This window comes from Athene cunicularia, assembly GCF_003259725.1.
Source record: "Athene cunicularia isolate RWA chromosome 1 unlocalized genomic scaffold, athCun1 chr1_part1, whole genome shotgun sequence".
In the NCBI taxonomy this organism is placed as follows: domain Eukaryota; kingdom Metazoa; phylum Chordata; class Aves; order Strigiformes; family Strigidae; genus Athene; species Athene cunicularia.
Window position 1 is genome coordinate 119,947,030 of NW_020799091.1, and position 27,744 is coordinate 119,974,773.

Here is a 27,744-nt window from a genome sequence, read left to right on the forward strand (position 1 = left end):
AACATTCTTAAAACCTGTTTTATTCTTACACCAATCTTAGCCTACAGTATATCCACAGTTCTACCATACCTGGCCTACACTAAAAATTATATCTAAATGTGTTAATTTTACTGACTTGAACATCTCTGGATAATTTTTTTTAAGTGTAAGCTGGTACAATTTGAGAATGCAGAGGTTTCTTAACTCCCCTGGAGTAAGTAGGTCACACCTTGGTGCAAACAAATAACCTCCCACCCCTTTCAAATAAAATCAGATCACATAATTTCAAAGTCATAGCTGCTGCTGACAAGTAAGAACACTTTTACCTGTTTAAGCAAAACTACAAAGATTGCAGACTAACTTTATCAAGCAGTTGCAGTAACATTAGAAGTACAACTGAATAGGCAGAAATTTCATTTTTCATGAATGAGTCTTATATGCCACCCTTACTTATAATAGTCACATTTAGGCTTAGACAATTTGGGAAAAAAATTCTCAACAAATGAGAATGAATGATCAGAAAATTATAGAATTGGGCTTTAAGGTAACACAGAGTATGCAAAAACATATTCAAAATGTTGAACAGGCTACCAGTAATTTTAGATTATGGAGTGTGTAATTTGTGCAAACAAATTTTCAAGTTACAAGTTCAGGACCCTGTACTGGTAATGCAGATGGCCCTCTTGAACCATGTTTTAGTTTCTCCACCTAGTTTAAGGACCCTGGGCAAGAAACAAGGCTGATTTCTGTGCTATATTCAAGTCAAACAGTAACCACTGAACTCCAAAGAACTGGGCTGATGTTTAGCTAGGGGGGTTTCACATGTTATAAATTAATTCAGCATCCTCCCAACAGTGCTGTTATAATAAAAATATTTTTATTGTGTTTTTGTTCTACTACTTAGGTTAAAAAGCTGTGCTTTATTTCTAGTGAGATAAAAAATGGCAAATATGACATCCCACTTGTTTTTATTCTGTGATTACTTAGCTAAAACTAGTCTACATTATCCCAAGGAGAAGACTGACTACAATGTTTTCATAGCAGAGAACATTGCAACATTCAAAGGACACAAATTCCATTAATCACTTTTGACATGGACACTCTTTTGGAGCAGTAATGGTCCTTTTGCAAAAATGTTTTGGAATCTTTTATACTGTTAAGACCTAATCCTAAGAAAAGCCCTAAGGCTGAAGTTTTGTGCTAAAAATGTACCGTATGTGCTAAATGCATGTCTAACACAAACTGCACCACTGGAGTGTTGGTGTGCTTCCTTAAGCTCTCACAGAAGTATATACATACCCTTCTTTGTGTAAGCTCACGTCTTAACACACAACAATAGAGACCAGGGGGACAGGCAGAGCCTTTCTGATCTCAGCCACCTCAAACACCTGGATGCTTCTTGCAGCTGGACCATCAAGGGCAGTCTGGATTGGAGAGCAGCCTCCACTTAGAAGGGAAAATTAGAAAAGCCACTGCCCTGTAGTTTGCTCCTTTGACTTAGTCTGTGCCTCCTGGATCCCTCAGAAGGAACAAGGCTGAGTGGCTTAACAAGATGAGGCAGAAAACAGATACTAACAGCGAGCAGGTTCCAGCCCTGGAGCCTAACAGAAAGGGCGGGAACTTTCTGAGGAATACACAGCTGACGATTCCTAATCCTGAGAACAAAAACTGAAGTAACAGGATTTAGAATCAAAACTATTTCATGCCATGAAGTTAATGGGACTTTGGCCACCAGTCCTGACAACAGTTTTCACAGTCCAAAGTTGTACAGGCATTTTATAGGGTAATATGAATTCCAGAAGCTATAGTGCTGACATACAGATCTTGGAAAGTTAGGAGGCTCTAGGTTTTGGTTGGGTTTTTTCCCCAAAAAATAGTACCGTTAGCAAGAAATTATTGGTTTTCATACTGTAAGCTGTTTCTCCCAATTTCTCATTCACATCTATGAGTTACTGAAGCTAATCTCAAAGAGTTCTTCTCTCATGTCTGACAGACAATTGTACAGTAGTAATTAGAAAGGCCACGGTTTTGCAGGAGACAAGCTGTTACAGATACACACAGCTTGAGGAAAGGCAGCATTACTGGCTCCCCAGGCCTCCAGGACCCCATCTTTTGGTTCAACACTGCATCACTGAAGACTAACAATACCAAAACTACACAATTAAGAAATGAAACTGTTAGCTTTATGGAACCGGCTTTCACAAATGGGCCGTCACTCCACCTTACTCGTGAGCTAACTGGGCTCGTCCTTGCTGCTTGCGGTGGGGGCCAGGCTCTGCGGTACCTGGTACACCAGCTCAGCAGCAGCCCCCAGCCCCGCCTGCCCCTTGGGCGTGTCGTACAGCGCCTGGGGGGGCGCTGCACTTTCTGTCCGAGACGAGAGTTTGCTGTGAGTTCCAGCCAGCGGCGGGGCTTGGGCCCCTGCAGCTTTGAAGGTGGAGATGGATGGAACACCCAGTGGCGTGCTGGGGTGGCTGGACATGTCCATAATGATGGGCGTGGCATACTCTGGTCCCATTATAGGCAGCGGCTCAGCATAGGCATGGTAAACTTCTGGAAGGGGCGAACTGTAAGGGTCCAGATTGGCGTAACTTGCTTCTTTGCCTTCCTCGGGTTTGAAAGTTGATCTCTGATGAAGCGTGCCGACAATTCCCCCCACCAGTGGCTGAGCATACTCTATGTTGCAAGCCCCAGCAAAACAAGAACAAAAAACACACTTAATGGGTTATTTTTTTTTCTTTTACAGTGGCATCACATTAAATACAACCTGTCAATAGTGTGACAGAAATCATTATGTCAGGTTTATACTGCTTCCCTTGTGAGCTGCCATCCCCATGCTGTAATCTGCCTCAAAACAAAGTTTTTGAAGTGTTCTTCCCTGCAAAATTAGATTTAAATGAAATTATTCTGCCTGGCTTTGGATAAAAAGTGGTCCTTGGGGTTGTCCTCTGAGGGGGGGAGCCTGCATGCGGTCAGCTGGGATACAATCGGAGATGCAAAAGCCAGAGGTGGGGAACCTGGCCAGCTGGGGGAGCAAGGGGATTCCAACGGCTGCACTCCAAGTACTCCTGCTGCCATTGAGGAGGGGGTGTCTGCCACTGACTCCTCCTCTGCTGACCCCAGGAACAATTCAGCCATATGGCCAGTGTAGGGAATCAGACTGGGACATGGAGAGAACGGGGTCAAATTATTTCCCATGCACTGAAAACATAACCATGGGGTTTAAGAACAAGTACAAGGAAAGAAACGTTCCATTACTACATTAACTTGGGAAAGTGCCAATCCCCAGCGCATCAAGTCAATGAGCACAGCTCTAGTATGCAGAACAGAGCTGGAACAGCCTGCAGTTTAGGAAATGCACTTCCCAACAGAACTATTCACTTCTCTGTTCCCCAAAACACAGGCAATAATTAAATGTAGCCAAATTCCTGACATATTTTGGCATGTCATATATATATAATATAAATTTATGAACATATACACATATATATATTTCACATGGCCCACAGACCCGGTAAAATGTACCTGCAGACTCCGTCTGTAGCATTGTTGGGACTTCTCTTGGTCTCAGGTGACTAATTTCACTGCTGCTGTAGCGTACAGGAGTTTCTTCATGTTCTGCCGATTTGGTTGGGAGAAACTGCTTCATCCCTTTCCACCATCCTTCACATCGATTTTGAAAAACAGAACACCCAAGACTGCACGTATGCTGCATTTTAAGCTACTAAAATATTTTTACATCACAACTTGTATTTCTCAGTAGCAGGTAAACAAGTCAACCATCAGTATTTGCATGGCCCTGAGGTTACAGGGTACTGTGACACTTTTCTGGCAGAGCAAGGATGCGGAGGTGATAGCATTGCTCTCACCCACTCGGCCTGGCTGCACAAGGGCTGGGGTTCCGGGGAGCCCACCCCTGCATGGCCAGTGGCCACACTGCTGCAGCGACTCAGCACACTGAAACAACTCAGAATAAAACCGTGTTGTTACCTGCACGATCCCAGTAAGGTAGATCATAGGTGCCTTCAGTTTTTTTCTTGCTGTGGGGAAAAAAAAAAAAGCATTTTAGCTACTCTGGTAATTAATGCTCAGCAACTATCACCTTGGCTATAACTGGCCCTCACTCATATTTACATTGTAAGCACCAGTAACCTGTCTTGCCATCACCAGTCTGCTGTGACTAGAGAAACCAGTTCTCAGTAAAAGCACTTCTCATGACAATAGTTACAAAAAGCTGTTTTCACTCTCCTCAAGTGAGCATTTTCTCACAGACAATTCTGAAAACAAGAAATCCTTCCGAAAGGACCGTGTAGTTCCCACACATGCAGCGTTTCACTCCCACACACCAGGCTAACAGTCACTTAAAGCACTTTCACAAATCCGTTCATTTACCGGTTTCTCCAATGCCAGGCACAAACTAAGATAAGAATCAGAGTCGTGAAGACCATCACCAGCACTGGAACCAGAACTGCTGCCAATGCCACATCTGAAAGCCATTAAATTAAGTGGTGTCAGACAGAAGAGCTTCTCATAAAGCACTTTTTAATGAGAAAATAACTTGGGTGAAGCAGATAGTTTTCGCATACAGTGCCTACCACAGCAGCTCCCCCCACTAAACTGTCCTTGCTGGATGCTGCCATCCAGCTCCTCCACACATGCACAGCTGGCATTTCTGCAAGGCCTTTCATCAGATCAACAGACTGGTTTCACAGAAGTAAGATTTTCCTGGTAGAACAGTGCATTTTATTTACAAACAAGGAAAATCAGAAGAGCCCAGGAATAGGCAACCACTCAAGTCTGAGCCTCCTAAAGGAAGTAAATAAAGAGCACAGTACCACATTAACTGGTAACAGTTAATCCCATCACTCTGCGCTGGGTCTGCCCCGGCCCCCACCCTCCAAAGGGCACTTCCCAGTGCCTATACCCAGCCCGCTCCCCTTTGTGACAATTTTATTTGATAAGAAAATGATGATGCCAAGTGATGTTTTCCGAATTTCATGCCAGTGTAACTGTTCCATAAAAGCTTTGTCAAAAGGGTTTTGTTATTTAATTTGGTAATTTCTTAGGACAAAGTGGTTACATCTGATTAATTCTGAAGGGAAGTCCAAGCTGCAACTTCTTCTTCTGACCAAATCTGTTCCGTAATTAAAAGCTGAACTCAGCTTGAGCAAGTTTTGACAGAACTTTATATAACCATGACTTGGAAGATTGGTTTTGTTTCTACAGGCCATATACAACTGTACTTTTTAAAATCACGAGTATATTTAATAACTGTGAAATGTTATTGACAATTTGCTATAGTATGTTAAGCGTCTAGAAAACTGAAATTCAGAAAGTCAAAGTACTGCAAAGAGTTCCCAAACACTTCTGCCGCCTGAGATACCTTTGGTTACGCTGCGAGTCACAGTGGTGTTTTTTATTTCAGGCGTGAAAGTTGTTTTATCTGTCTGCAAGGACGTCTTCACAGAATGGATGACATCATCACTGAAGTCATCACTCGTGTCATCATTCTTGTTCTGAGGTGGTGGTGGCATGGTGATTTTAGGAGCACGGCCTTTAGAAGAAAAGAATTTATTAAAAATTTTTTTAGATGCTGGTTTTCCACATTTCCTTTTCAGAAGCTAGCTAGAACAGTTTGCTCTAAAGCTTCTGTTCATGTTTTATAATGAGGAAAAAAACGCCATGAATCACTAACATGGAAAGCAAGTGACTGGTGTCTTTTGATATACTTCTTTTCAAAATTACCTTGTTTATGCCTAAACTAGGTATTTTCCAGGTTAAGTGTAGTAACTTTGGAAGAAATTCGGACATTCTGTTACAGAAGGATTATACAACTAAGAAGTACTTTTTTCTCACTGAAAATACACCCCCAATGCAATGTTTGCCAAGTTCTGTCACTGCTTGTCTTGCACAGTTGAAGGGTTTTCAGTTGCCTTACCTATACTAAACTGACATCCTAGCAATTCCACTTTCATTGCAATTTTCTGGTGCCATTTTAAGGGGTTAATCCTAAAAAAGCGTGCAATAATAGGTGGAATGAAATTATTGCGAACTTCCTGGTACAACTCAGTGTTCCCCTGAAATATCTAGAAAGAAAAAAAAAAAAAAAAAAAAAAAAAAAAAAAAAAAAAAAAAAAAAAGAGACAAACATTATGTTATACAAATGCAATAGCAATTAAGTAAGTACAACTGATTTTGATGTTTTATTTAGGAAAAATAAATCCTGACAGTTCACCCCAGAACAGTGCTGCTACCCGCAAGCCTCTACTCGCTCAGCCCTATTAGGTAACTCAGTAACATGAAGGGGGGCTGTAGGTGTATGCACCCAGCTACTCCCTCCAGAACAAAGGTGCCCTCTAACACTCCCGTGGCAAAGACACCTCCCACGTTTACGGCACTGAGTAATTCTAACTCGGCCCTTTTTGGCATTTTGCACTTACTGTGCAGATCTATCTAGCAAGCAGCTGGGACAGTTCCGGAGCGGTGCCCTTCACACCGCCCAACAGTTTAAGTCTAGCCTGTCCTGCGGCTGGGTTTCGTTAGAGACAGCACTGAGACACCCACCGAAGCGTGAGGCCAGGCTGTCCTCTAGTGGTTGCAAGAGACACGGACCCGCTCAGGTTCAGACTCGGGAGTGCAGACGGAGGGAGCCCTGCGGTCCCGGAAAAGGAGAGCGAGGGCTTTGCCTCACAGCGGAGCTGAAGCTGGTTCTGCACTGAGCAGCTTTGGCTGGGTGTGAAACCAGCGAGCTGCCAGGCAAACTGTTTTTAAAGCACTGATACAGATACTTCAAATCGCGTTGGACATCACGCGGAACAGAATTACGGCACTTGCCTGAAAAATAAAGATTATAGCAAGTTTTCTGCTCGCTGACAGCCCTGGGTAAAACAATAAGGCACCCTTGCAGCTCTTAAGGACGAGCCCTGTATTGTGTAACAGCCGATGTGTCTGCATGAAACGGAGCAGTCACAAGGCTTTAGAACACTGTGATTGATGCACATCGCAAGCGTTGCAAGCGTTTCAACCTTGATACAGGAGAGAGGATATTTTTATATTGCACACCTGCATTTCTGTAACTAAACGACTAGCACACCTCTACAGGTTTTAAAGAAAACAATTATTCCAGGCAGCTATATCCATTCAAAACCCCCAAACAACCCCAGGACCTTTAAGGGACTCCTGCCGGGCTCCCCAGGGTACACAGCCTGTCTCCACTCTCAAAGGACACTCAAGCCCCACTACTATTACTTAGGAATAAAAATGCTGGTCTTGTCCTTACACAGGCATTGGGTGCCTTCATGTTTGAAAGCACTGACTGATCAAACAAACACCTAAGTCAGTTTATTTAGACACAGAAAAATCAATCTCTTGATAATTCTAATGCTGTAGTTCATGTTTGAGTGTGCTGTGTTTTCCACATCTTAAATTAATAACCAGCTCCACAACTTCATTTCATGAACTCGAAAGAAAAACAATAGGCTCAAATTAAAAGGCAACAGCTGCAAAGGTTTTCTAAGAAAGTAATCAAACTAAACATGAAGCCTCAATCTAGGTAGCTTGCTAGCTGAGATTTTATCACATGGCCAGAAGATGGCACTCGAAAACTAGCAAAACATGCTGGATTTTTTTTTCCCCCTGCCTTGAATCCTTCATACTAACAATCTCTCAGTTCGTGTGTAGGTTCAAGAAGATGGCCCAGCCCCCAGAGTAAAGTCTTCCCCTTTCAGCAAAGCCCCCTGCTGTGATTATGTTCAGTGTTCAACAGCCTCTAAATTTAACAAACAAGCTACTTCAACCTTTCACTTCATCAATAGGATGCTACATCCTACCTTGAAACATTCTTAGCCCACAGTAAACAGAAGAAAATCAAGTACAGCTGAAGAATTACCATTCTTAAGAACATCTCTGAGAAGTTACTAGGTTACTGGTTACTATTACATATATGTAATACCACAGGCCTATGGACGTAAGGTAAATTACATCCGAGAATTTTAAGAAAAAAAAATTTAAGAAAATCTGATCTGAACCACTGGGAAGATCACGTAAGACGTTACTTTTCTCATTTTTACTATCTATTAAACACTGCAAAACTGTAACCGCAGGGAAAATAGGATTATCTTGCCACAAACATTAGGTTATTTTCCTATGTGGCAAAGCATTTGCAATCTGAACATACTGTTTCATTTTTTAAGAAAACTCCCCTCTGCCAAGGCTGTTCTATTATACAAGAAAGAAACTTACCAGTATTTTGTCAAAAACTAGGACTGACAAAAATATTATAAATCATGGAAATGTATACAACCCCTAACATTTGTTCTGTAACCACAAGAGGGTAAGAACAAAACCCTTCATTTTGAAACATATAACCTATTTTTAAAGAAATCTGATTATTCTTGAAGGACGCAGTACCACAAAGCCTATCCCTGGCAACAGGAGTTTCTCGTATAGAATATTCCCATCTCCAAACAGTAATAAAAATATTCCCTGAATTTCAAAACTGTTCAGTTCCTTACATATTATTTTCCTATTTTCTTCTGCACAGGTGCTGTTTATGATTCAAAATGACAGTGGAAACGAGAGTTATTTAATGCTTCCTCACCATACCAAGATTAGTCGTATATACAACTGTGAATTCTCCGTAGAACATAGTCTGTGGTATTTTACCTTATCTTTATCCATGCCAGCTTCTCTGTACACTGTCCATTTCTGTGCATCGTTACTGTATAAAATTCTGTAGGCTGACACATAATAGTAGTACTCTGCTAAGGTTGATCCAGTAGTTATAATACCTGTGAAAATGAAGGTGGACAGTTAGACAAAAAACCTGGCAGTTTGTAAAAATTATTAGATCAGCTTTTGAATCCAGAGTTACATAGTTGGAATCTCCACTGGTCCAGTTACATTTCAAAAAGTTTATCCAAGGTGCCAGAGTCTGAAACTTCTACAGTGACTGAAACTTTAAATATTCTTTTTACTCACTTCTGTATTTTAATTCCCACAACACAACCTTGGCTCAGCACTCTTCCCCCATTTCCTGCTGGAAGCGGCCTGTTCCTTTAACCACGGCCCACTCCTGCCTCCAGCTGTCCAGACAGCACCACTCTTCCCTGCTTTGGCACCACTGGAAGAACTGGAGCTCCCAGAGCTGACACTCCGTGCCGCACACGGGAAAGCTCTTTTGTGCAAGCTTATTAGCACAGGAATTACAGCCTTCTTTAGCACAGGAATTAGAGGAGTAACATAAAATCCAAATAGTCCCGGGGAGGCAATAACAAAAGCTGCCGGTAAACCCGAGCTGCCTAACAAGCAGGAGCCAGGCTGCCGAGAGCAGGGTGTGCAGAGAAGTTCGGAGAGCAGCAACTCCTGCCTCCAAGAGGCAAACCCAAACAGATCACAGCAGGATGGTTCACGATAGTCCCAACACCCGTGACAGGCGGCAGGGAAACCTAGACATCTAAGTCAGTACATCTGTGTCCGAGAGGCACCAGTGGAGTGAGCTGCCTGCATATGGATTTCTCCTCCGGGGACGGTCAGCAGGAAAAGGGAAGCACCAGTGATCCAACAAAACCAGAGGGAACACTGCAACACATTCTGATAGAAGAGGTGTTTGCTACTGTGGAAGTCCACCTGTTCAACTCCAGGCTCCTCATTGTATTAGCGAGGACAAGGAACCAACTGTGCTGTGATGGTAATTAAGCACTACTGGAGGACAAGGATGTCAGTAACCACACTTTCTGAATGCTGCTTAAAAGCCACATCAGATTCACTTACCTGTTATTTTCTTTTCTTTATTCAAGTCAATTTGCAACCACTGATGTTCATCACTGATAAAAGCAGCCCAGGGAGGCCCAACCCTTTTCAGCCTGGCATTTGCAGGTTTCCAAATGTTCACTTGTCCCGTCTGGTTAGACCACTCAAGAATGGACGATGCCGTGATCTGAGAGTCAGGGATTACCCCGGACTCCATCCCCAGTGTCCCATAGCAACCTGAGTCACAGAAAAGGTGAGGATTCAAAAGGAAAATTGAAGTTACACAATCGTTTTACCTGCTTGAAGTTTAACACTTGACATGCAAATGAAATTAAACTGCCATCTAAATTTATTCCATAACAACACTACCAACAAAACACACTGTCTTCTGCTTTCTAGCAGTGATGCTGGAACGAAATCTGTGGTCACGAGTATCCCATGATGATGCCTGCCCAGGTGTAACATGGGGATTCTCTCTATCACCACCCACACAACGCTGGACAAGAAGCTTTGGGGGAGCTGTCATGGTATAAGAGTGTGTGTGGCAGATGTGGGAATGTGGAACAGACTACCCGATCATTTGTTCCTTTTCTGTGTCTGTATAACTTCTTTGTTTTTAAACCCACCTCAGTATCACAATGTTAATTTAAACAATACACCAAAGCATGGATGAAGCCACATCATAATCCTGCTCTTAAACACATCCCTGAAATTAGGCATGGGTTTTTGTCATCATTTTTACTGAAAGTTTCTTCCCATGTCACATTCTGCTGGTGACTAAAAAACACCTCCTAGATCCCAGCTGAATTTCCTTGTGGCAGGTTGATACCCATTTGCTCTGTGTGGAAATCTGGTTCTGTATTGTCCCCTCAGGTGGGCTCCCCAGACACGCCAGCAGAGCGCAACCTTTGCCTGCCGGCAGCCAGCCTGAACCACCCAGCCAGGGGTTCCCCTTTGCTGTGAGCTCCCCCTCTCCCTCCCCTGCACCCAGGCAGGGCGCTCATCCCTCGGGGACCCCAGACAAGGCCGCGCCAACATCCTGTGCAGTGGCGTTAATAGTTCATTGTCTCTGCTGGGTGGACTTCGGCCACTCCAGCACAGGATCACATAGCACAGGATCACATCAGCACCTCACTAACCAAATCCTTCGTCTGTCGTTGCCATCTAACGGGCTGCCAGTTTGAAGCAGAAATGCCTCAGTCTCTACGTACTGGACCTTTTTGCTCGGTGATTTTTCAATTAATTTCTATTACTCAAGTCTCAAAACCAACCAGGTCTTCCTGTACAAATAGTTTCATCTTCCTCCACACCAACCATACCTCTAGGATTAGTAACACACTCCTCTATTTTGTACCAAGTCATGAAACCAATCTTCTTACAGAACCACCACACCAGTAACCACTCCACAGCCTGATAAACCTCATTTGAGATCCTACAGAGTCCTCCTTTCCTTCTGCTAGCTCCTAGGTCACCCAACTGCATACACTTTAATCTAGAGCTGCATCTCGTCTCCAGCTTGTTCAGTGGTATCTCAAATGTGTCACTGAAATCCAGATGGTCTAGATCAGCACTTTGTTCTCACTCTTCACATTTCTAGGCTATTTAATTACTTTCATATACACTACCAGATCCCATCTGGAAAGACAAAAACCCCCAACAAACCCTGCCTTGATCACTGTGTTTAATATTCTCCATGCATAAGGTCACCAGACATGCAATTCCTTCTTCCAGCTTTTGCAGAGGTATGGGAAAGAAATTATTTGAATATTATGTGGATTGTATTTTCTACTTTTTGCTTGTTATACCCGTCAGCAAACTGGTACACATTTACGCAACGAAACACGGCAGCCCCAAAGGAACACACATAGCAAGGGCCGAGAGATGCCCTTCCAGAGTAAGAGAGACAAGTCATTTATTACCCAGTATTCAACTGCAAGAACAGGGCAAGAGAAAAAGGTAAAAGGAGGTGGAGAAGTTGAGGAATCATTTGGGGATTTCTGCCAGCTTTCTTAGCAGCAACAAGGGAAGTGTGAGGAGCAAACCTGGAAAAAACCTAGAATGGACAATTGTTATAAACGAAGAGCAACTCTTAAGCACAGCTCTGCTTTGGCGTGTGTTAAAAGTATAGGAGGCAAGTCACTTTAAACCAGACTATAGAAGAGCAATGTAACCTCAAGGCTTACTTTACACATCACTGTATCTATAAATATAGATTTAGTGATGATTAAACATCAAAATGAGATAGTAAATTTTAAAAATACACATTACCAAGGAATGCAGTAAAAAACGTCTCACTAACTAGAACAACAATTAATAAATAAAATACCTGTACACTTATTTCTACTTACAAAACTTGTATGGAAGTATCAACATGTGACCATGCTTACCGCTCGTCTTAAATGTGAAGAGGCTTGCAGATAACTGTTCCCTGCAGAGAACAAAAGAGGATGTTTTTTGCAGTAGTCGATGCGGAAAATTGAAACAAACTGTCTTCAATTTATTCTTCTTGTCTGACCGCGTGCCACTGAAACCTCTGCACATATGCCCACTCAAGCACTTCACAGTAAAGTAATGCTTCCTGTCACCAAGTTGCAGCACAAACACCTTTTCAGCTGAAATCTAGTCCAGAAATGCTGAGTTACAGGCTTTCAAAAACAGTATCTACCTGGCAAAACACAAGCCCTCATTCAAATGCTTCCTTTTTAAACTGAGCTAATCATACTAACAAGTATCCATCTCCTCTGACAGCCTTAATTCCCAGGACTTTGAGATTAAATGACAGGTTACATTCTTTTCCCTGCAACTAAAAAGCTGCCACTGAATTATTATTTTTCCACAGACCGTTGTGGTCATGCCACGCACTCTGGAAGATCAAACCTCCTTGCAGAATTTGGAAAATTAATCTTTATGGTCTAGAAGTGAAAACTATCTGTTAAATCAACCACATGGCAGGAAAAGAGTGTTGCGAGAACCTTACAGAAGAGAACCTGTCCATGGAACATGTAGATCCACTAGTTGAAATTAATCCCACGATGAGACACTACCAACTAAGGTTCTAAAAGGAGAACATAGAAAGTACACTTACACTTTTGAAGTGACATTGTTAGCCAGGGAGCCTTCATAGCGCGGGATGCCCTTGCTGATTACCACATTAATTTGGCCACCCAGAGTATTTGACACGACACCTGCATGAACGCCAGCCATACAGAGCGAGGAGGACTTGAAGAGGGGACAAAAGGATAAATTTAATACTACACTGTAAATAAACTCAATGCTACACTGTTTATTGTAAATACTACACTGTGCAATTATAGTCTTTGTTATTACTTTAAGATACTGTTCTTATATAACTTATCTCTGTTATTTAGAAACCCATTCATCTCTGGTCTATTATGGAATTTATAAAAACACAAATACAAGGTCCTACATTTCACTGTGCCCTCGCCCAGATATACTGGGAATGTAACTCCTGACATTAAATAAGCTTAAATAAACAGCAAGGTGGATCGGTCTGAAAAAGCCAGACAGTCAGGCTTTCAGCACGCAATAAATCTGTTGTGTTAGACAAAAGAAGTTGAACACATAAATACATAGAAAACCTTTTAATAGAAAGCACACTGATAGTTCATTTATTCATTTTCTCACAATTAAGGAGTGACACACTGCAGATTTTGTAGCTTTTAGCCAATGGGTTGTATTTTTTAACTCATAGTTTAAAACTGACGATATAAACCCACTCTGATCACACAGCAGCACATGAATACCCCTCACTCTGAAGAAGCTCATTGCCCAGGTCAATAGAGATCAGTTACACAGCAAGTTTTTGCAGGACATCCTGCTCTTTCCTTCTCGCCCCGGATGACTGCTAGCCTGGACCCACTGAAAAATGTCACAGTGCCACCTCCACCTCCCTGGCTACCAACTACACCAAGTCCTTTGGGCACAGCTAAGGGCGAGCAGAGCAAGATGCCTCCATCTCCTGGACCAAACCCAGTCCAGGAGATCTTCTCCAGGTGGGAAGCAACCCCTTGGAGGCCAAAGGGGCCTGACTAAGAAGCAGTTCAAGGAACAGAGGGACAGTCCAGTTCCAAAAGCAGCTTAGCAGCAAGGGCATTGCACCCACCCGCCCACCCAACATGTGCAGGCAGGTTTCTGGAGGATTACTGGCTACGCATAGGGCACCAGGCAAAGGCAGAGCTATTCACAGGCAACGTGCAGCACTAGGGCATGCACAGGCGTGGTGCAATTTTCCTCGCTCCCACCCAGTGAGGTTGGGATCAACCTGGATTTTCGAAGATCGTGTGGGCCCGAGTCTGTGAAGGGCCACCTGGGTATCTCCCAATATACCTTCCAAAAACCACATTTAGTTTGTTATTACTAGTGTGGTAACCTAGTGCAGACTTGCCCAAGGCAAAATAAACAACTGATCACTGCAGATTTTTAAATAACAGCTGCTCCCCTAAACGAAGTCCACTGCAAGCTGTTGCTACTGAACACATCCGCTGCACTGCTCAGCCAACCAGTCCATGGGTGCTACAGAGCCTCACCACAGTTCCTTAAGAAGGAACCTATGGGTTTCCTTTCCAGAGGAGGAAGGCTCCGTGGATAATTTTCTCTCTCACATTACTTTAAAAACAGAACAACCTTCTCCATTGTGGCTTCTTCATAAATAACTGCATGGTGCAGCAGGCACGTATGTCCCTGTATCTCAAGCTCAGTGGCCAAAAAACCTGCTCACCAAGACTTCACTGAACATAATTCTCCTCAGTATATCCATACATTAAAAACTCTAGACCTAGTCCCCACACCCCAAATACCCCAAAAGCTTTCTAAATAAATGGAATTAGTCTCGCTCATGCATGCAGCTCCCCTTTCCCACTCTCCCTTGAAAGTAAGAGCGTGGGACTCTAGAGCAGACACAGCTCTCTCCTCCCTGCTCAGAAGACATCGGCAACGAACACTCCAAATCCTCAAGGACTGTGGACATGAGAGTCACACACAAAAGAATCAAGATTTAGAGTATCTTTTAAAGCACAAGCAGCTGCTGATCATCTGAAAGAGATGCATGAGAAATCTCTACCTGAAATTTGTCTAAAGTGCTGGACAATTTGACTTCTTTCCACACAGCTTGATTTCTGGGAAAAATCTCTGCCTTTTTATTCAGAGCAATAAAGTACATAAAAATAAAAGGGCCTTTATTTCTGAAAGTTTACTTTTTCCTCCACAGAAAACAGTTTTTCCAGATTCTGGCAAAAAAACCCTACAACTCTTACAGATGCTGCAAATATGTTAGGCAGAGAATCAACTTCATCTTCTTACTAGATAGAAAAATTACCTCGCAGCCATTTAGAGAGGACTCACTGTGGACCAGCACATATAACACAGTGATGCTGTCATGACATTTTTACATATGGGTAATTATTTAAGCAGATAGCCTAGGATTTGCAGATATTTGAGAAAAGAAAATCAGAGGCATCTTTTAGGCTCATATTAAAATCTTTTTAACAACATTTTATAATCGTCTTTCCTCTGTGCTAGATCTAATCCCTTATTAGAAGGGTATTTTAAAACAAACAAAGATTCCATGTAATTTTTTACTAGATTGCTAACAAAATTATAATCACTTAAACAAAGCAAACACTCTCCATTTATATGGCGAGTATTCAGTTCCAAAAGCTTACACAAACAGTGTATAGGTTTTTGTAGTATTCCAAATAGTACATTATTGAAGATTTTCATTTCCAGTTCATAGAACTATTAATGTTGCAGTATAAACTCTGTTTTGCAAATTGTTCTATAGCTTCTGAGCATAAATAGTATTTCATCTCCCATGTTGTAATAAAAAATTAAGGTAGCCCTCTGTTTAGAGGCATTACAGTGTAAAAACCAAGAGGACGTCATTAAAAGAACCGTTTTTTTCTATATAATTCTGAATTGCCCAACCTGAGAAAGCCAAATAAACAAAACAGCAAGTAGAAAACAGTATTTTGATTGATCCACCCATCTCAGTAGGCCGCACAAAAATCTGAGTCTCTACTACACTTCATTTCTTGAAGATGGCAATATCTGAAGCAGCAGCCACGGCTGTGCAAAAAAATGAGTACCAGGCTATTCACTTTAGGAGATATAATTTTCAGAACCCAGGCACCAGAACTAATGTGAACAACTATAATTCGCTCGTAATTATACGATGCGTGTTGTACCAAAATTCAGGTGAGCCCATGGTATTTCTACTTACGTCTCTGTATCCATGGGGAATAGTGCCTGAAATATCAACAAAAGGAATCACACATCCAGCTGGACAATACTTACTGGAAGAAAACAAAGTATCAAGTCAAGATATGCATGAAACTACAATCTTATAAAGCAGTCACTATGTTTTTGATTTACAATACACTGTTATCATTCATGTCTCTATTTAAGGATCTATCCTAATAGAAGACGTAGCAAATCAGACAAAAAAAATATTCAGGGAGACATACACAACAGGAGAACAGATATTTGAATATTTTTTTTTTTATAAGTCTAAACTGAAAGTACAGTTCCAGTCTCAACATAATAAATTAACAAAACCAGCATTTTATAATGTAAATACTGCATGGCTTCTGTAAACTGAAAGTCATATAAGTACCAATATTAATGAATTTTATAAGCTAGAGACCTGCGTATTATTTGTTTTGCATCTTTAAATAATACATCTGAAAAGTAAAGCTATTTTATAATAGCTCCTGGCAACAGCAGGACATCATAAAAAACTGGCCAAATCCAGTAAATACCACTAGCTCCTGAGAAGCAAGAGGCAAGACATCTGAACCTCTGATTCAAGCCTGCGTTCACCTTCTAGTGCCATTTCATACTGCACATACAAAGACTCTTAATTCTTCAAGATTCATTAGTGAACTGGAGTCAGCTATTAACATTTTCACTGCAGTTCAACAACAGCTGAAGCAACGCTGCAGGTACCACAAAAATAGCAGGATTCAGAGACTTCAGCACATGTTGAGTAAGGTCAGAACCTACAATTAGAGCCCTGCTTTGGAACTTGGGATAATGAAAGAGAAATGCAAAGGTTGCACTTTGAAATGTTCCATGATACCAGGGCTGAAGTTCTCCAAAGTAAGTTTATGTACTTCACAGTAGTCTGCAGCTTTAAACACTGTCCTTGCTTTAGATGGAAAAAGAGAAGGAGAAAACGGGGGAATGACACGTTTTCCCCATCAGAAAGTACAGCATTTTACGTCTCCACAGAACCTCATTAACTCACACCAAACCGTGAAATAGGTTTGTAACTTTTAACACATTTCATAGTTTAGTGCTCCTTAGGTAACTGTAATACGAATTTCAGTATTTAAGGTGTCTACCTGCTGTAACACGTGCTTATAAAAGCAATATTCTATGGGAATTAGGTATTACCTCCTATGCATAGTGCATATTAACACGGTTCTACTGTATTCTGCATGTAAATAACAAAAATGGGAGAGAGAGAAGGAGGAGTAGTGCAAACGTCAGAACTGTTCACTATAACCCTAATGAATCTGTTTCTGGAGTTCTCTGGACAACCAATTTTCAAGCTGCATCAGGTGTAAGTAACAGAGTGAAGTAGAAACACTAAAATGGCTTTATTAAAGAGATTGGGGGTAAACAGGTAAATCAATCTTACTTGAATTCTGGTTCGGAAAAGTGACTTGCATTGTCTAAACAGGTAATTAGGTCTGGAAAGAAAAAATGTTAGGTCAAGAGGATGATAAAGACAACAAGTTTGACTATGCTTTTCAAAGTGCACAAAAATACACATTTGAACCTCTGTAGCTTAACCAAAAGTCTCAGAATTGAAAAAAACCCACATTTTTACTAAATTTCCTTGCAACAGATTTTGTATTACGGTAGAACCTTGATAATTTGTCTGAGTAACTGGGAAATCTGCTGAGAATGTGACATAGACAAGAAGAGAAACACAATAATTCATTTTCTGTGCAGTTTAATTTTGATTTATAGCTATACTTCGGAGAAGCTAATATAATTCAGACACAAACATACGCTCTTTTCACAAAATTAAATTAATAAGCTAGCTAAACAGGCCTGTGTTTTCAGCATTTAACAGTCCTACAGTACTGAAACCAGGCAGAGTAGAAAACAAACATTAGAGTGCCATGTCACTGGCATCCACAACTGCTACCTCAAATCTCATGTGTCCATCTGCTGTGTATCAGCACATACAGTCCAAAATAGAGAGAAAAGCATCAGAAAATAAAAAAATAAAAAATAAAAAAAAACCTCTTTATCTGCTCTTTTTAGAATTACTTCTAGAAAGGGTTTTCTCATGCCTTTTGCTTTGTGAAGCAGTTGCTGACAATCCTTCCAACCATGTATGTCACTCCCTCTACAGTAAGTGGAAGGAGATGCAAAACAAACACAGCAACCTCTTTTAGAGGCTAGAATCACCAAAAACATGGAAAAAACCCAAGAAATGGCAAAAAGACTAAAAATTATTCAGCAGACTACACAATAAAGAGCCGAGTGAGTATAGGATACTGTTACTGAAATAAAATTTTCCACGAGGTTGGTCTTATAAAATGTATACAGTCCAATAAGGAAACTTGGTAGTTAAGTGACACCTTGACTATGACCTGAAAAAAACACATGTTGTCCTTTATCTGAAGCAGCTCTTTCATTCATAACAGATAACTGTGATTCTTCCTCTTCCTCTTTTGATATAATTTCTTTAAAACTACAGTAACTTAGAGTAACTGACAGCCCAATTTCCTACACAGCAGTCTCAGGAAGACTGTATTAAAACACTTCATCTTTAGAAGTTAATTTGTGAGAACAAGGGAATAAATAAATTAGTTCTGTGTTTCTACGTGACAGCTCTTAATTTTACCAGCACAAAAAAATTACCAAATAATTATAAATACCTGATTTGTCAGTGGTTGAATAAGCTGCAAGAAATCCACGTCCAGAAGTGTGTGTTCCACTCATGAACTGTACTGTGACTTCATTGCTTTTTGAAGTAATTAAACCATCCATCTGAAAGCCAAACCCACAGTATTTTCCTGTGGAGAGAAGGGGGAGAACAGACATGGACCAAAACCAGCACAGGTAATAAGCATCCTACTTCATTTGCAGTGTAAGCTCGCATCACTTCTGGCATATATCCAAACACAAATACATGTGCATGACATTAAATAATGTAGTCAGTGTCCATTTAAAGCACACAGCAGAACATGGGTACCACATCTGTTTTGTCACTGTCAACAGGTGAGTCTCTCATAGCCTTAACACTTGCCAATAAATGTGACTTTATCCCGTCACCTCTAGCCATGCATAACCCTCACGGTCAGTTCTTCAAAGACCATGAGAAATCTGTCAAGAGAAAGGATCAACTTAGGGCAACAAGAATCATCTACAGAAGCAAATGAGAAAAAAGCCCTTCTCTTCCCTCAGCTGTTGGGGCACTTCTTCCTTGATGACTCACCTTTTCATAGTTTCTGTCAACTAATTTTCTTAATTTTGGACAACAGCAGGCATGATTTACTGCACCTCAGCATTAACATCCAAGCATATGCAAGTACCATTAAGATAAGCTCACCCTATGTTTTGCTGCACCTACAAAACCTAACAAAGGTTCTGCATCTGGATATTTCTCTTCCCACCCAAAATGACCAAATACCATACATTTTTAAACTGAGATGCTGGAGTCTGCAGATATTGACAGTATTCGCCCATGAAGTCCTAGAATTACTACCAAATGACTTTACCTGGATGAATGGCTGTTAAACACACCCAAGTAAATATGGAATTCTCCAGTCCTAGTAACTAGAAACTTTAATACATTACTGATCAGTTTATTAACCTGATAAGAAAAAAAAAATCTGCTGTTCTATATACTCCCTTGATCATTCAATATTCTCTCTGTAACCCTATTTAGGATTCTGCAACAGATAATCAAAGTGGATAATCACCAGTAGCAAGTGACGCTGCATTGTTTCAGTTTAGTATTCATTTATTTGCTTTCTTGATAGTAAGTATGTTATCTTATTGTAAAATAGCAAAAATAGAAGCCAACTCCCTTGTCAACTGAAGGCAAATTACACTACTAAAGCAGAGGGAGTAAAGCAATACTGCCCTGCAGGAATAGTTCGTAACAAATATAATACAAAACATTTAACACAAACAAATATAATGTATATGTTAAATTCCTTTAAAAAGGGACCTGCACTCTCAAATACTAGTAATTTTTTTTAAATCAGAAGTACAAATTCCTATCATTATTCAGAGCCTTCTAAATGTTGCTTAATCAGATATTTCTGAACAAGGGTATTTTCTAATGAAAAAACAGAAAGTAGATTTTACAATACTTCAACAAAATTTATAATACTATATAAATATAACCTTATCTCAGTTCACTACTTCAACTTCTTATCAGCAAGAATTACAAAGAAGTTCCCTTTTACCAAGGCTCCACAATGACCCTGTGTTTTGCTCTAAGTCACATTTCAATTATAAATGGCATTCATTAGGGTGAACTACATCATTTTTCAAACTACCATTACCACTCTTAAGTTTTATTTTCAGCCACTGGACCTCGTTACACGGTTGACTAGCATGAGACTGCTCTCAGAGTAGGTCAGACTGTCCTCAAGACACCATTTATCCTCCTCTTTGGGCAACACACAGGACAAGTTATTTAAATCTAGCTTGGATAAATTCTCTTGTGCTGCTTGCACCATGGAGACAGAGCCTTTGACAAAGTGTAGACCAAGGCACCTTATGATTTATAGTCTCAGAAATATCATTTTCCTAACTCCTCCCTGGTCTCTCTCTGGATTTTTAGCAATCTCTTCCAAAAGCAGGCACTAGACAAGGACAAAACATGCCTGCCATGATGCCTCTGTCTACAGTACGTGCAGAAGATCAAATATTACTATTCTGTCTGAAGGACCCCAAGTGCTTTTGTACAGCAACATCGCAGCAGGAGAGGGAATTCCCACAGTAGCTACCTTCTCTGCTCCTATAGGTCTGGGCTTACATAAGTACATCTGACTGTAGATGCACATTGATTGGACTGTGATCAATCTGATGAAAACCAACTCCAGATCTTATTTAAAGTGTCCTGGTTCAGCTAGGACAGGGTTAAGTTTCCCCAGCACAGAGGGGGAAGGGATCTCCAGCCAGGTTATTCATACCATGCTGATGTCAGGAACAGCACAGGAGTGCAGGAACTTTTTCCTTTGTGGCTTTGGTGGAGGGGAGCACGGGGCTGTCCACTGCAGTATTTCTCTATATATCTTTTGTCTTGTTTACTGTTATTACTGTTTATTGTTGTTATCATTGCTGCTGTTGTTGTTCAGATTGTTTATTACACTGTTGTATTAAATTTCTTCTTATTTTAACACGGGGTTTGTGCCCTACTTGTGTCCGAGGGTGGGGGAGGGACAACGGCAACATGGTCTCTGGTCCCGGCAGTAAAGAGCAACACAGTAAAGACAAACTTAACATGAAGGATTTGAATCTTCTTTTGATTTATTGATAAATATCCAAAGGGCAATGAGAACTAGTCATTAACACCTTCATTAGAAACCTTCTCTGTTTATCAATGAACTAACCCACTAACAATTCATTTTTTAATCTAATCAGTCAATTTTTAAGTCATTTTGTTTTAAAAGTAGGTATCACTGAATTTCAGATTTTATGTAATACAAGTATTTTAATGTTAGATCATGTCAATGGTCTTGAATTGAAAAACTGAAGACAAATCCAGATTTCTTCCAAACAAATTCAAGTCACTGTTTAATCTCCCTGGTGTTAGTCGCTTCAAACATGAACATTCAACAATCTGTATCATCTGTATCTTGCCACTGTTAATACCACTGTTTGTTCTGTGATTTAATTTATTAAGAGCAGAACAACACACACATTTTGCTCAACATACTGTGCTACTACACCGGCTGGAAACAGCTGAAAGTCAAGAGAAACAAATGAAGTAGAAAATTTACTTGCATCCATTAAGTCACTTGTAAAAGTGAGTAATAGACTTATCAGAACTGGACGTTCCTTGGCATTTAAGGACTTCAGCATTTCCTATTTCAGACCACGTCTGGCTCCACAACTCCAAGCACATACTTATTCTCACACAGACTTACCTAGGTAACAGTTGGAAAAGAGGGTTAACAAAGCTAACATTCCACTAAACTCTTTACAAAAAGACTCAATTTAGTGGGATTGGCATTTGAGCTGCACAAAACCAATCCTCATGAACTAAGTCTCTTTCTCTCTATCCCCAGATTAAATCTTTAGGATAGAAAATAAAATTAAACTACAAAATAACAGTAATTTTAGTGAAGAAAGAATGACAATTTGAGTTTTATGCAAAGTAACCACAAGGGTCTTAAAACCCTACATACACCTTGATGTAGATGATAACGTCACACTGCTATTTGAAAAAGCCCTGCCTTATATTCAAGAAATTCAATTTGTCCTCTTAAAGAGGGAAAAAAATAAACTATGAATATTATAAGAAGATGGGGGATATTTGAACTACATAGCTTTTGAAACCTGACATCCTTTATTATGATCAAGATGAACAGCTCAAAACAAAGTAATTCTATATATGAAGAAAGGCATTTCAGATAGGATATAATTTTTTTATTTTTTTTTTTAAATGAAGATCCTCATAGTTTTGCGGTTCCCTCTCCACTGCTTACAAGAACTTTGCAAGCTACTGGGAAATGTCTGAGGAAAAAAAATTACAGTGGAGTGTCCTTTGAGATACTGAAGAATCCAAGATTATTATAGGATCTCTGTTGCATTTAGCATCTAGTTGTATGCATAAACAAAATGTAGGATATTCTGCTATCATTATTACTCATCATTTTTTCAGTACATTTTAAGGATATAGGAATTGTGTCAAGCAGAGAGATTTTTAGATACACTTTAGTAACAGTAAACAAAATGCAACTACTTAAGCATAATTATATTATGAATACTCTGGCATTCCAGAGAGTTCATCTACTGGGCAATAATGGCAAGCATACTTGAAATGAGCAGTCAGCAGAGAAAATCAGACTGCTGTTTTCTTTACCACTTCTATTTTTATAAAGTTACAGCTGCACCTGTACTCCCTCCCTGCACTGAAGATCTATATAGCATACAGGAGAATCCTTCCTTAGCTGTGCTTTCTAGCAGTACTATCAGCAGTGCATTTACTCAAAACTGGTCCCTGATGGCTATTTTTCTACTGTGGTGAGGTACTCGCAGCACTCCTCAAAGTTTTGCAGGGTTTGCTTGGGTATTGGGATTTTGGTAGCAGGGGAGGGGCTACAGGGGCAGCCACTGTAAAGACTGAGATTCCTATAAATAACAAACACTTCCTTTTCATCACTTCTCATAAGACTCAAAATCCACACTGTACATATGACACATTCAGGCAAGGTCTTACCCTGCCCAATATCCCACTCAATTATTACAGTTTTCTAGGGCTATAAAAAAAATTAAATTAACTAATACCATATGCCAAGTAGTTACTCTAGGCTCAGAGCAGGTAAACAAGGAGAAATTGTAAAAATAACAAAAGTACCAACAGTATATCCAAGTTCTATACAAGACGATAGCTTTCAAATACCAATAATAAAAGCTCCTACCTATCTCTGTCCTGGTGGGGCCAATCCCATTGTGAACTCTTAAGTAACTGGAATGACAAGAATCTGAGTCATCAATGTCAAAATCACCAAATTTGAGTTGAATTCGCTGCCCAGGCTTTACACGAATTTCCCATTCACAGACTGTGCTATTGGGAGAGGTTTGTGGATAGTTTATTGAAGCAAGAGTTCCACTTTCAGGACCCAGGATGGTGTGTCCACATCCATCACCTGCAAAAGAACAAAAATAAATCAGCTACACACATTCACCATCAAAGCTTCTCTGGTGATTCAGTCATCCTGGTTTTCAGGAGAGGTGTAAGATTTGGTGGGTTTTTAACCATACTAATGACACTGCAAGAAAATGCCAAGGTAAACTGCATGCAGATGGAACAGCAATTGTGAGAAAATACCATGCAACTAATGTTGCCTAACAGTTAGCCTCTCATCACAGGCGACCAGAAAACTGCTACAACTTCAATGAGAGAAAAGTTCAGCCATAACGACTTTAAAAAATTGCACAGAAAGTGTCCCTGCTATTTCATGTTCCCTCAACACCTGTGTACAGAATAAAACCAGTTCTGAAAAGGAGGGAGAAAACTGCCAATAAAACAAGAGCACATCAGATTCGCTGTTGTTACTATATTCACAACACTATGAAAAAGGGCAGAAGACACCAAATTCTCTACTGAAAATAACTGCCAGGTCTGACCAAACTGCTAGTGCATTGTCTTCTACTACCACAATTTTAATGCTGTAATTAATTCTTACAGCTCTTTAGAGAACACTCAATTTTTCTGGATTTGTACAATAAATTAAATTATAACTCCAACCTGGAGCCCTCTACCTAACATTTGAGTATTAGTTAAACATCTGTAACAGTACTGAAGAGGACTTATTTAACAAGTGGAAAAAAATAGCACAAATTGTGTATTCTTAAAATCAAATTATAAGGAGCAAACTGATAAATCTATCTAATCAACAGCTAGACATTAATTTCCTCCAACATGTAGTACAAGAAGTATAAGAATTTGTGTGGTGTTTTGGAAATAAGAATGTTATTTAAGTAACATTCGCCATCACTGGCTCTTTATAAATCACTGTATCAAGATGAAAGTGTATTCCTGAGCACAAGGCCACATCCAGCAAAGTTAACTCCTGAAATAACTTAAGCTCCACAAAATAAGCCTCATAACATCTCTGATTTATTTTTATTCAGACTGGATGCTAAAAAACCTCTGTATTTAATTTAGTTCTATGAAATGAGCAAGCCAGGAACAGCACTGTCATTTTCAAGATGTGATACTAGAAGGTCCAGAGATCTTTTGAAAGAGATCTGTACACATTATCCTAAAAGCAATCAGGACTTTCAAGATCTTGAACACAGGAATATAAGCAAAAATAGCAAAGACAAAAATCTCATTAGTTATGGTGCTAAAAAATCTGACACCACTCCAAATACAGGTCCAATGTAGGTCCATTTCACGCTTCAAAATTCATGCCTGTGTATACAGTTCGTATTGAGTGATTATGACAGATTTAACATTACGTCAAGATTTCACACTCTAGAAATCCACAATGATCAACATCATTTGTCTTGACAGGTATTTGTTTTGACAGCTAAAAGTGTCAGTCCGAAAGCATTTCACATTACATACTAATGTGTAGGTCCTCTACTAAACACAAAAAGGTAAGCTAAACTTTAGTGACAAAAATTATACAACATATTTAAGAAACTAGATTTCAAAATTCTTAAATGTATTTCACGCAGGATTGGATGGAAAAGTAAGTCCAACGCACTGCAGTAACATGGCAAAAATAAACTGTGGTACTTAACTAGGTCTGATTAACCAGTTTGCAAAAGCACCTAATTTCTAGTAACCAAAGCTCTTTACAATCTGAGCACACTGAAAGACTGCTAGCTCCATGTTCTAAAAGCTAAAGTGCTGCTGTTATATACGTTATCACAAACAGATGTAAACTTCAGCTTTTTCCCTTGCTAGCAATCTTCAGTCAAAATGATGCATCTTCTTTGAAAAACATAACTGGAATATCTGCTTCAGTAAAATCAAAAGTTCTAGCTGTAAAGCTCTTGTTTTTCTTCACCCAATTGTAGCAATTTGCTTTAAAACACTCTGTTCCATGCCATGACAAATACTATTTTCATTTGAGTGGCAGCTGATAAATTACTTTCCTAAATTACTGTTGTTCCAATACATGAGAGTCGATTGTCCAACATTACAAAGAGGTAACTTAAACCGCATGTTTTGCATAACATTTTAATCCTGGTTTCTTTCCAAAGGTCTGCTACAAACCTAAGAGTAAGTGGAAGATTTATCATTCTAAACCTGTATGGCCTTGGTTTATTAGTGAATAAAAATTTAAATACCAGATTCCTTATTAGTCACAATACGCTTAACAGTCAAGAAAAATACAGATTCCTTTGCTAGTAAACTGGCTTTTCACAAGACAGTACTCACATACATTACAAAATACATGGAACTTCTTGTAACTACTATAAAAACAAAAACTATATACTAGGTCTTTATGCATGGTGGTATTTGTGGCTAGTATGTTAAAGCTCTTCATACTGCAGACATAAACCATTAACTTTTGACATGAGCAGCAGTCACTTTTAGGTTATGTCTTAAATAAAAACAATGAGCCAGTTAAGCAGTTCTGTGCCTTTCCTATCCCATGACAGGGATAAGCCACTGTTTCCTCATTTACAGATTATACAGTGGCCTTTTGAACATGAACTCATAGTACCTTTCACCTGTACGAGCAGACACATTGTTCCAAGTGCATTTTAAAGAAAATAAAAATGCTTGCAGGATCTACAACACTCAGTAGTTAAATATTCCTCGTTTCAGTGGGCCTGTTATGGCAGTGCAGTAACCACACAAATGCTCTCTCTTACAACCAGGAAGAGCAATAATGGCTATGATTGTGTATCTTTGATTCTTCCCCACACTTTTGTATCTTAAGCCTATGCTGCAGGAAGCCAAAGACAAAGGAGAGCTTGAGTGTCTTCTTTGATCCAAGCCGCACTTTAACTGTAAATTTCTCCAGTTATAAGTAGAAAAGACCATCCCTAACATTCATTTAAACCACCCATTCATTTGAACACACATTTAAACCACTAGTTTACTGTTCAGCTGTCTCAAACATGAAACAATACTGGAACTGCATTTGTATGATGCTCAGGGCACACCTTTCTGATGAGAAAAAGAATGCCAAACATGCTCTTACACCTTTAGGTGGTAAAATGCAAATAAAACATTTTAAGTTTTAAAAAGACATCGAGACTTTTCTTTTAAAGACACATTACTAAGAAATTCCCCCTTGTAGCTTGGAACAATCAGTCTTGTCCTGTGACTAGATAGAAAAACTTTCTAATCCGTCTCACACAATTTAATGGGAATACAAATTCCAAATCTCCCTTTTGTTCCAGACTTTCTTGAAAACACATGAGGAAAAATATTCCTCTGAGAACCCGCTGTCAAATCATACTAGAAAGGAATGGAAAGGAAAAAAAGTTGTGCTGAACCACACACCTACAGTACCATCTTACTATGAAGCTGATTTTTGAAAAGTAGCTCTTTCTGACTGGACATTTTAGACCTCATTTTGTTGTGTGTTTCACTTAGGCTGGTGATAGCAGAAGTGCCAGAGACTTCATGCCTGAAGAATTTAAAGATTACCATTGTATGTCCGGCATGCAGTACACTGTCTGCCAAGAGCAGCACTATCATTCAGGAGCTAGCTATTTGGAAATTTCTAAAAATCGCACTTCCAGTGAAACTTACAGAACAACGAAACTTCCATTTTATTGATACTATAAAAGGGTAGTTTCTTGAGCCTCTCTGTAAGCGGTTCTTCATCATTTATGCCAAAGTTGTATAAAATACAGTGATCAACTCCAGAGACATATATATTCATCCTATATCAGGGGAGCAATCTGCAATACTCAGCAATTTCTCCAAGAAAAAGAGAAAGTACAATTCTTTGTACCACAGCCAGTTATATACAAGCATTAGTTACTTCACTGATTTAGAAGTAATTCATTAAGTGCCACAGAATCCTTTGCTTCTGTTAATCTAAGTGCATGAGTGGAGTATCTGAGAACACACAGAAGAGACAGAGGTCAATTCCTAAATCATTTTACTCTTAATCAATTACTCCTGAATAGGCGACAACTAGCTGTGTACTGACAACAGAAAAGGAAGGAGTCTCTTGCTTTCCTTCAGCCCTCTGTGTCACACAACAGACCTACTGTACTTGCAGAACAGATCAAGCTCTTCCCAGAAGCACCAGATCACTTGCATATACAGATTACACCTGACATTTGCTGGAAGGTCTGCGGACATGCATTGAA

At 39.9% G+C, this 27,744-nt stretch overlaps 1 protein-coding gene across 1 annotated transcript; it reads right to left on the bottom strand.

Annotated features, from left to right (window-relative positions):
- DCBLD2 (discoidin, CUB and LCCL domain containing 2) lies at nt 1–27,743 on the bottom strand. The gene is made up of 15 exons (XM_026843850.1): nt 27,706–27,743; nt 23,370–23,597; nt 18,645–18,782; nt 17,390–17,441; nt 15,968–16,040; nt 12,815–12,948; nt 12,117–12,157; nt 9,751–9,966; nt 8,644–8,768; nt 5,918–6,065; nt 5,363–5,533; nt 4,372–4,465; nt 3,970–4,019; nt 3,505–3,642; nt 1–2,655 (listed from the first exon to the last, which is right to left on the bottom strand). Exons 1-15 carry the CDS (start codon nt 27,734–27,736, stop codon nt 2,213–2,215), a joined length of 2,082 nt encoding a protein of 693 aa, XP_026699651.1. The 5' UTR covers nt 27,737–27,743; the 3' UTR covers nt 1–2,212.
- Between the last annotated feature and the right edge of the window lies 1 nt (nt 27,744).

Excerpts from the sequence above, each read along its gene's own strand:
- DCBLD2 (XM_026843850.1), bottom strand. The coding sequence starts at position 27,736 with ATGTCCGCAGACCTTCCAGCAAATGTCAGGT. Across the intron at positions 18,783-23,369 it reads CCCCACCAGGACAGAGATAG|GAAAATACTGTGGGTTTGGC; the intron begins GTAGGAGCTTTT and ends TTCTCTCCACAG. Across the intron at positions 2,656-3,504 it reads GCTACAGACGGAGTCTGCAG|AGTATGCTCAGCCACTGGTG; the intron begins GTACATTTTACC and ends CTTGCAACATAG.